General features: G+C 41.0%; 1 protein-coding gene across 1 annotated transcript; it reads right to left on the bottom strand.

The window, feature by feature from the left end:
- Window positions 1–4429: 4429 nt before the first annotated feature.
- On the bottom strand, window positions 4430–6636 carry LOC148019805 (uncharacterized). Its single transcript, XM_087699624.1, has one exon. It carries the CDS (start codon window positions 6270–6272, stop codon window positions 4581–4583), a length of 1692 nt encoding a protein of 563 aa, XP_087555750.1. The 5' UTR covers window positions 6273–6636; the 3' UTR covers window positions 4430–4580.
- Window positions 6637–10618: the final 3982 nt, after the last annotated feature.

Raw genomic sequence — 10618 nt, 5'->3', positions numbered from 1 at the left:
TAGACTTAAATAGCTCAATTAGCTCAAATACAATAAAGACATAACATAGAGAGTGTGGGCGACACTCAACTCTACTCAATAGTACACTTTATATATCTATTGTCTATACAATGTTGGGCTATGTCGGGATTGTACTAGACTATGTTGGTTATTTACTAGGACTCTACTTTGGGTTCTCATAACAACTTATATAAATTTCTTCCATGAGTTAATCTTGAGCTATCCTTTGGTAGATGGAAGCTCTATAAAGTGGAAACAATTGTTCTTCATGGTCCAACATGAGATCATGATTATAGTTCCAAATATTCACCTCCCTAGATAGATAGGTAAGTCTTGAATTTTAGCAATTTAGTAACCAACCAAATTTGTAGCTATATAAAATAATGTAGAAATAAAATCTAGAAAATTTCTCTAATCAACTTTTAGTACTTTAAAAAATAAAGATTTTATCTTTTTGAATCTTCAAAATTTGGCATTTGGATTGAGATATATCAACCTTAAGATAGAAAGCAAAATGTTCTTCTTGATTGAAGGATACTTTTCTAGCTTTCACTATTACATGTTAGTATCACCAAAAAATGCATTCACAAGTTAATTATATGACCTTAGGTGGCATACTTAAACACCTTTCCTCAAGCTCAACAACATCTTTGAGCTTGCATACTTTAATACCTTCACTCAAGTTCAATAGCATCTTCAAGAATGTAAAAGTGATGGAAGAAATATAAAGATCTCAATGATTGAAAGACTTTGAGGACTTCCATGATAAGCATTCCCTTACTCCTCAAATTCCTTCCTTGAATGGAAGCTCCATCATGCCAAGTCTTGATCTATGTTTGTAGAATAGCTCTTTTCCTAGAGCTTTACTAAATATGTCAACCGTATTCTCCTTAGTATTACAACAATGCAACACTATATCATAATTATGCACTTTTTTTGTGATAAAGTGCTCTCTAACTTCAGTATATGCTTGGCCCTTTGATGCACGATTGCTAAAGATTTAGTTAAGACATTATCACAAAGGACAGGAATGGGATTAGAGGATCTATAGATCCTAAGTAATTGTAAGCATCTCTTCAACAACCATGTTGCTATAGTTAAGGCCTTGTATTCGGCCTCTATAGTTAGATGAGAGATTGGTAGTATTTTGCTTCTTGGAACACCAAGAGATTGTTATGGTTGGGCTGGTTTGTGTTTGATATCTTTCTCTTCCTATTTGGGTGTTAAATCTTCCTCTTCTCTTGCTGAAAAGAGGGCTTTGTTAGTTGTCCTTGTTGAAGTACTTATAGCACTACCATTATGAATGTTAGTCATAGCTACTTGCCTTTTATCTTCATTTCCAAGAATCTCCTCCATCTCATCAACAACTGAGGGTTTTTGCCTCAAAATGATGGAGCCTTGGACAAGTCTTTCATATCATTTTCTCAAACCATGAATGATGATTGTAGACATCTCATTATTTGTCTTTGTATCTCCCAAAGCAATCAATTACTAATGCAGATTCTTAACTCTTTTGATGAATTTTGCAATAGTCCCTTCTTCATTTCTCTTTGTGTTGGTCAACTTATCTTTCAAGGCTATTTGTCTTTATGTACTTTTTGATTCATAGATGTTGTTCAAGGTCTCCTAGGCTTTCTTAAGAGTCTTCAAATCCATTAGATGATTGAGAATATCATCCTTAAGACTCTGCCTTTTTGTCCCATTCGACCAATTCTTCTCCAGTAACATCATTTTCTTTTGGTCTATCCATTACGATTAGCACCCTACAAGCTTGGAAGAAGAGAAGCAACTCCATTTTCCCTTTTCAAGTGGTATAATTGTTGCCATTAAGCTTTTGAGATCCCTCAAAATGTAGACTATGTAGACTAGGTGCCATTTTTAGCTTCGAGCAAACAATGAAGTAAATGAGGATTTTTACACAAACAAGGCTCACATTAGACAAGATCCAAAGAAACATATTTTGATACCATGAGAAAAAGGTGGATGGAGAAATTGTGGAAGCTTTGTATCTACAGTCGGCAACAAGGAGGCACCAAGGCGTTTCCATTGCGATGAACTCGGCCACTTCAAAAGACAATGCCTAAAGTTAGGCAAAAAAATCTGCCAAGGATAATTTCGTGGCCAAATTTAGTATTTTTTAACAACAAAAGAAAAAGCTGCTATAGTCACCTTCAAGAGAAAAGACAAAGGAGTAGTTAAAGGTGAAGATCCCACTTTAGAGGTGCATATGGAAAGAGCAATAGTACATGCTGCTCTCAACATAGGGTCCCAAACGCCAGTTCTCAATGATCCAGACCTAGTACTTTTACAATGCTTTAACACTGCTTAAATAATGATTAAACAATACCTTAAGTAGTTCTTTAAATAATACATGAAACAATGCTTGGACAATGCTTTTATAGTGATTGGACAATGCTTTAAAGTGGTTGGATAGTAGATTTGACTGTATGGTAAAAGTAAAGTACTAGTACAAGTATTAATCAACTTTAGAATGGATAGAGAACACAAGATTGATAATCAAACTAAACTCTTTATTCATAATAGAAGGGAAACTATGGCTACAAAGTACACAAGGCTAATATGGATACAAAGTACACAAGGCTTATCCCAAACCCAAAATTAGTAGATGTTACATATTTGTGGCAAAGCTACATGTCTTTCAACAATGGACAATGTGAACTTAATATCATGCATCATCAAGTGCTTCATCCTTGCCAACTTGGATTTTTACCATTATATCTATGGAGAGGGTGTATTATTCAAGAGCTAAAAATAATAAATAGATAGTAACCATGAAATTTGGTGAGCGTGATTAATCATGAAGGTTGCTCTATTTAGTGATTGCATTGGAAATATGGAGGTGTTGGACTTCTTACGAATATTTGAAGGGCAAGATAGAATTTTGGCTAACAAACCTACCATCACACTTCCTAAACATCCACATTGTAAATGTTTCTTTGCCCAAAACACTTTGGAAATGGTTTTGGTATTATGGTTAGTGAACCTCCATATTGAAATACAAAGAGAAGACTTAAAGGATAGAGTTTTCACCTCTATCCAACTACTAATTGCTACCAAATGGGTTATATGTATATGCAAGCCAATGCTAGGGGCATCTCTCTCTCTCTCTCTCTCTCTCTCTCTCTCTCTCTCTCTCTCTCTCTCTCTCTCTCTCTCTCTCTCTCCCTATGCTATGATGAGTCATTTATGCCATGTTTCCCCATTGTGCCATCTCTTCCAATGGGAAAACAGTGATGTTGTGAACATGTTGTCACCAAAGACTTTGAGGGAACTAAAGCTCATTAATAAATCAAAAAAAATGAGGGAACTAACACTCATTAATACAAAAAAAAAAAGAGATAGTCAAGCCATCAATCAAGATAGCCAAGTGGTGCAAAGCAATAAGCATTTCCCTAATATCAATGTGAAACATGGTGTAAAGCATTGGGAGCGCCTAGATAATTAAGGTTTGAGATCATGAACTCCGATGGGTATAACTTCATAACAACAAAGCATGCTATTGCAGCATCAATTGCAACACACATGTTATGTAACAAGAAAGCATGCTATTGAAGCATCAATTGCATGCTATTGAAGCATCAATTGCAACACGCATGACATAGCATGCATTTTATGAAGCTCATGCTATAAATCACACAAATAGTAAGTTCATGCTAAAATTTGTTTATGCGCTTGAAAGAATTTGATAAAAGGAAAAAGGTGCACTATTAGAATGTGAAATTGTGCTTTGTTATCAAAATGGTATACTATATGAATTATGACTTCCACCATTTAAAAGATTAAGAATCCTTCATTTTCATGATATCTTTTAGTTCTGATCGTGAAGCTATTTTCATGATAATCTTTAATTTCCCATGAAGTGAAATTTTTTGAGGCAAGGGATAAAGTACCAAATTCCAATCAACAAAAAATTGACAATTGGGCTCCACTATTAGGATCCTAAATTGAACTCCATTATTAGAATGTTAATTTCATCATGACAATTGAGCTCCACTATTTTCACCAAATTCCAATCAACAAAGAATGGACAATTGAGCTCCCTTGTTAGAATCCAAAATTGAACTCCATTATCATAATGTTAATTTCATCGTGACAATTGAGCTCCACTATTTCTTGAGAAATTAAGATCGGGCATTTCAAGAGCTTTGGTTGAATTCCATCAGGCTCCATAATATCTTTATTTGCCATGAAGTGAAATCTTTGAGAAAAGCAATAAGGTTCCAACCAAAATAATGAATTGGCAATTGAGCTCCATGATTACAAATGCTAAATTAAGCTCCATTATTAGAATGGTAATTCCATAATGAAAATTGAGCTCCACTATTAGAATGCCAAAATGGAACCCTTCTAACTTTGCTAAAGTGACCAAATTCTTTTAAGGAATGCGTCTCAACAAGAAAAGAATAGAACGCTATCTCTGTGAATATGTTCAACAACGTCTGCAACCTTCGGTATGGGCAGTAAGAAAACAAGAATGAGAACTTAATTTCGCCCCCTGTAGGATTATTGATAGTGTTGGGAGAAGGCATGTAAAGAATTGGAAGGGTTCATGTTAGTGCCTATGAAGGATAGGGAGGGGTTTCCGACGATGAGGACGTGGGAGGACAAGGGGCAGTACTGCTGGCAGAAGGGGTAGAGGGTGATACAACAACCCCACCCTTTGCTCCAGATGCTGCACTTGCACTAACGTAACCGCCCGAAGGTGTAGCACCAGCAGATGGAGCAGCGAATCCTGCACCAGAGGGTGTTAATGGGCCTACTTCTGATGCACCACCTGCTGGCGCAGGCATGGATGGTGCGGCAAAGCCAGGGGCTCCACCGCTGGGTATTGATTGTGGGATCGATTTATGTGTGGGAACCGTCGGTGCAGAGAAACTTGGTAGTGATGGCACTGCGGCATAGGGAGGTGTGGGTGCTTTGCCAGTGGGAGCTTCGGGTGCGCCAGTTATGGCCGGTGCAGCAAACCCAGGGGCTCCGGCGGTTGGTACTGGTCCCTTGCCTGACGGAATTTCACCAGGTGCGCCTCCGGAGGGAGCCAACGGGATCTTAGTTATTGGAATTTCAGCTGGCGCAGCTCCTGACGGAGCCATGGGAGCTGCGAAGCCCGGGGCACCTCCCAACGGCGCTGGCTTGGTTATGGGAACTTTAGCTGGGGCTGCTCCTGAAGGAGCCATGGGAGCTGCGAAGCCGGGGGCACCTCCCGAAGGTACTGGCAGCTTGCTTTTCGGGATTTCACCTGGGGCAGCTCCTGTAGGAACCATGGGAGCTGCGAAAGCGGGGGCTCCAGGCACGGAAGCTGCACCATAGGGAGCTGCGCCTGAGGGGGCGGGGGTGATCATGGGAGCGGCAAGAGCAGGAGGTGCTGGTGCGGACGGGGCAACCCCGGCAGGAGGGGCAGCGAAACCCGGGGCCCCAGCGCTTGGTACGGTTGGAGGAGCAGCGTAGGGTGGCAAAGGAGCTTTCGGTGCGGCCGGAGCTCCGGGGGCAGGTCCGGTGGGAGGAACGGGAGCGGCGAAGCCCGGCGCAGCGCCAGCGCTGGGTGCGGCCGGAACTCCGGGGGCAGGCCCAGCGGGAGGCACGGGAGCGGCGAAGCCCGGAGCGCCAGCGCTGGGGGCAGTTGTGGGCAAGGGGGCCTTCCCTGCGGGAGCTGCCATGGGCGCAGGTACGGAAGGGGCGGCGAAGGCGGCAGGGACAGGGGGGCTCGGAGTGACAGCATAGGGAGGTGTGGGTGCGGGAATGCCTGAGGGGGCGCTGGGGGTCGCCAGGCTCGGTGCCAGTCCTGCGGCGGGAGCGGGAGCGGCGGGCGGGGAGATGCCGGCCGGCGCTGCTGCTGCTCCGGGCGCTTTGCTGGAGGGCCCGCCAGCTGCTGGCGTGGGGCCCGCCGGGGCGGCAGGGGCTGCGAAACCCGGGGCTGCGCCGATAGGAGCCGCGGGCGACGTCTCACCACCGTAGGAAGTCGGGCCCGCAGACGGCGCTGAGAAGGCCGGGGCCGCGCCGCCAGCTGGCATGGCAGGGGGTGACGTAGCGCCGGGAGAAGGAGCAGCGCCAGTGGGAGGGGGAGGGGCGGCAGGAGGAGATGGCGGAGCGGGCCCGCCGGCCCCCGCACTCGGGACATAACCTCCAAGAATGCGGCCGTGAGATGCGGCCACGTCGGTCAGCATGCGCCTCTGGGCTGCTGTCACGTCGACGAGCAGGAGCACCACCGCAAGCAGTGTGAGTAAAGTGGAGGCCATGGCCGATGCAGCTGGCATTTGTATATCTTTCGTCTCAGCTCTCTCAGAGGCTGATGAATAGGAGGCGGTTATCAGCTCGCTGTGCAGGAAGGAATGAACCTCCCTTGTGATACGTAAGCGCTCTCTCTCTCTCTCTCTCTCTCTCTCTCTGTCGATACGTAAGCTGTCTCTCTATCTGTGTGTGTGTCGCTCTCCCTCTCTCCCTCCCTCTCTCTTAGTGTATGTTCTCGATCCATCTCCATCTCCGTCTCCGTGCATATATACTGCTCAGCAACCGAGCCCACGCCATCAACGGCTCGGAGCAAAGGGCGCAGCGTGACTGCCGAGCTTTCAGCCAAAGTTAAGTTTAGAGACTGCAAAGCTTGAACTCTGCATGGCGGTAGCTGCTCCCTTCCGACCGATCCTCGGCAGATTGGTCGATCATTCTGTTCCCCACGCAAACGGCCTCTGCTGCCTCCTTTGCGGACCAACGCGGGTACGAGCCGCGTCAACGCCGCTGCTCCAGAGTCAGCTCAGCAAAGCAGGGTGTTGCATGGCACTTCCCAAACGACACGTGAGATTCCACGTCGCATGCCATGCTGGCTGTGTAGCAGATCAGGGCCATCCAATCTTTGTAGCGATTAACAACCTTCTTGGACCCAAAATTTTGGAGGGATTTCTCAATCCAATCCCGGGTATTTGCCATTTTTATAACCAAAAATTTGTCAAGTTTAAGGTTTTACTTTTTTTTTAATTTTGTAAAAAAGTAAATGAAGCTGTAAAAGATGTTGAATAAGTCTTTTCAACATTGAAATTTGTGTTCTTGACACATTTGTACACTTCCTACATTGCTAAACATGAGCATAATTAAGAAAAATCAACCCATACAACTAAAGTATAGAAAAATCTTGATATTTTAAAAATTGTCATTTGACATTGGAATTAGTTCAAGCTATCTAGGTAGATACATTCGTTTCAAAAAAAATTAATCACTTTACACTTTTGCAATATGCTAATTCGACAGCGGAGCAACACTAGGAGTAGCATACAAGAAACAAGGGCAAAAAACGTTTTTGGTGCAATAAAATAATCAAAGAAAGGAAAAGAAATTAGAGTGGAAGAAGAAATCCGAAAATAGAGGGGCTAAAAACCAATTGGTTTTTTTGGGAAAATGTATGCTTAATAAAGCTAAATTCAAAATAGCATGACAAATAAATAAGGAAAAAGACAAAAGTATGATAGGTCATCTCTTCCCCTCTCTCTACCAAACATCTACATAAATATTTTCCTTTTTGCACGCAAAGTATTTCAATCTTTGCTAGAGAGTATAAACCTCTAGTTGTACTGGAAGTTGAGAACAAGAGGATTGTAACCACATAATTCATGCAAGAGAAGGTAATCCATGTTGTTTATAATCTTCTTTAGCTTCCCAATCATTGTTACACCCTATTTGCTTATGTTTAAGTTTCATATCAATGAGCATCAAGTGTCACGTCATATTTTGTAAAGTTTGATTACCATCTCTCAACTTTCTAGCCACTTACTTTAGTCCCTACTTATGTGAATTGAGCCTAAGAAGGCAACATTTGAAGCATGAGACGACTCCATATTGTCTCTAAAACATTCATGATTACCATTGTACCTTTGATTTGCCTTGAGCAACAATAGACTCGAGTTTAGAGGCCATTCACACACAATCATGAAGTTTGTATTTTGAGGGCTACTTTCAATGGCCTAAGGAAAACGCTCATGCATCCACCATCAACGAACACGTCACTCAAGTTGAGGCTCATCTTGAAGCTAAATGCAATTTGAGATGGCCATGGAACGTGCACAATTTGAAATAGTGATGGTCATATGCCAACTCAAATCCGTGGTGATTTTGAGGACTATTTTCAATGGCCTAAGGAAAACGCTCATGCATCCACCATCAATGAACACGTCACTCAAGTTGAGGCTCATCTTGAAGCTAAATGCAATTTGAGATGGCCATGGAACGTGCACAATTTGAAATAGTGATGGTCATATGCCAACTCAAATCCGTGGTGATTTCCATGTAATGACAGATGGCCTAACGAAGATAATGAAATTTAGATAAACTATGGTTCATTAAATTTACTCAAATTCTTCTTGAAAAATCTCACTTTTTCTTTATTAAATTATCTAGATAGTCATATGCATGGTAGTAGGATTTAATAAATTAGACCCGAGATGAAGAAAAAAGACATGTAGAACTGTTACTTTGGCTTTATAAAATTGTATTGACTGAAAATTGACTAAAGAAAACCTTTTAAAAAACTAGATTCAATCAACTTAGAAATAAAAATTACTTTTTAAGAATGAGACATGCAAAGGATAATTTGTAGCTTTCATGCACTACATGATTAAAAAATGTTTAAAAGCATTGTTTAATGGTTGTGATATGATTACTTTTGCATTTGCAATGTGATAAAATCCAATGTGGTGTGTCTAAAAGCATTGTTTTATAATTGTGGTACAATTACTTTTACATTTGGAATGTGATAAAATTTGTACTTATAACAACTCAATAGAAAAGTGGTCATGGTGGTTTAGGATATTTGGATCTCCACATTAACACACCTCAACGTCTTATGGGATATTTGAAATTTTCAATTGTTATGGATGAGAGAGTCTTACGCTCTTACAAGGGATAGGTGTTTTTCTTTTTGATCACTCAAGCACTTGATAGCAGAAAGGGCTGAGTAGTAAATGCCACAATTATGTAGGCAACTCTCTAGGCTTAGTGAAGCTTAGCAAGGTTATGAGCTCATAAATTCCTTGTGTTCTCACAAAGAGTGTGATCGCATAATGGCCCAACTCGTGAGTTTAGAAGGTCCCATCCTAGGTGGCACACATGAGTAGTAAATGCCACAGTTATGTAGGCAACTCTATAGGCTTAGTGAAACTTAGCAAGGTTATGAGCTTGTAAATTCATTGTGTTCACACAAAGAGTGTGATCACATAATGGCCCAACTTGTGAGTTTAGAAGGTCCCATCCTAGGTGGCACACATGACTTCTCTTACAAGATATAGATCTTGTACTAGTCTTATAGGAGTGATGGCTTTGTAGACAATTTTATTAATCAATATGAAGTATTGTTTTCGTAAGTTTTGTCATGTACAAAAGGTTGTGTTAATGAACCCTATGTAATGGATTAACAAAAAGAAGTTACTTAAATTAAATGTCAAAATGTGTGGTAGTATATTTTGCTTAATTAGACAACTAAAATAAACCCCTCGAGGAAATTGGCTAGCCTGACCTCGATCCAAATGATCGATCACCTATGTCTTGGTAGATGGTAACTTTGTTGAACATTAGATATGGCTACTAAAACATGAGGGGCCCCCAAATTTAGTATGATAAAAGTAGCTTAAGATCATTTTAGGGGACCAAAGTGGGATTGAGTGTAGGTAGAACCAACTTGACACCATTTACAAGGGGTCAGAGTGTGATTGAGTACAAGCCCTAATGACCATGGATGTTTAAAAGACAGAGTCCACTCTCTTTAAACTAAGTATGGTAATAGCCTACTCTCATTTTCAATTGATTGCAAAGTGACCATTCTTAGGTGGACATTAGACCATTGTTAAGGGTGATTGTCCTAGGCTTCCCCTATGAAGGAGAATTGAATTCCCATGCTTAGCTAAGTTTGTTGTTTCCCAAAGGGATACTAGATGGTGATGTGCATGGTAGACTACTATAGAGGAGGCAACTCATAACCTAAGTACACACAAGAGTACAAGGAGATATTACATTTTAAAGCACGTGAAATGTGTTATTTGGTTTAAATCTACAAACGAAAGGCAAGTTAAATCTCCAACCAAGATTGCAAATAGTAAAGTGGACTAGTAGACATCAAAGTGGATCAAAAACTTCACATTTATAGTCGAACATATGGCCAAATACACCTTAGAAAGTGGAAAAGGGATACAACATTTAACAAATGATGTGAAATTAAATGTTAGTTGGCAAATGAGATTAAATGTGGTAGAATCAAGAGTTATGAAGGAAAAAAACATCACATTTAAATATGTGTTTACTATTGTGTTAAAGTTTTCTTTTTGTTGTGCATTTAAATACATGTATTTATTCACTTTAGGAGTGCCATCATTGCGGTGAATATAAACGAGAATTTACACAAGTGGTTGGACACACCCATAAATATGCATCTAGCATCCACATCTCTCCTTCAATTCTATTGTATAATTTCAAAACTTTCATAAAAGTTTCTAGATATTGTCTTCATTATAACGTGTAATATCTAAAGGCTTCTCATCATGATGCTTTACAGAAACCACATTCTATATGAAGACGAGCTATTGCTATTATTTTTACATGTCATTGTCAAATTTGACCAAAGTGG

This window comes from Lygodium microphyllum, chromosome 19 (genome assembly GCF_053477565.2).
Source record: "Lygodium microphyllum isolate KBCC chromosome 19, Lygodium_microphyllum_v1.1.10, whole genome shotgun sequence".
NCBI lineage: Eukaryota > Viridiplantae > Streptophyta > Polypodiopsida > Schizaeales > Lygodiaceae > Lygodium > Lygodium microphyllum.
This window is presented reverse-complemented; position numbering and strand designations above follow the sequence as displayed.

Excerpts from the sequence above, each read along its gene's own strand:
- LOC148019805 (XM_087699624.1), bottom strand. The coding sequence starts at position 6,272 with ATGCCAGCTGCATCGGCCATGGCCTCCACTTTACTCACACTGCTTGCG.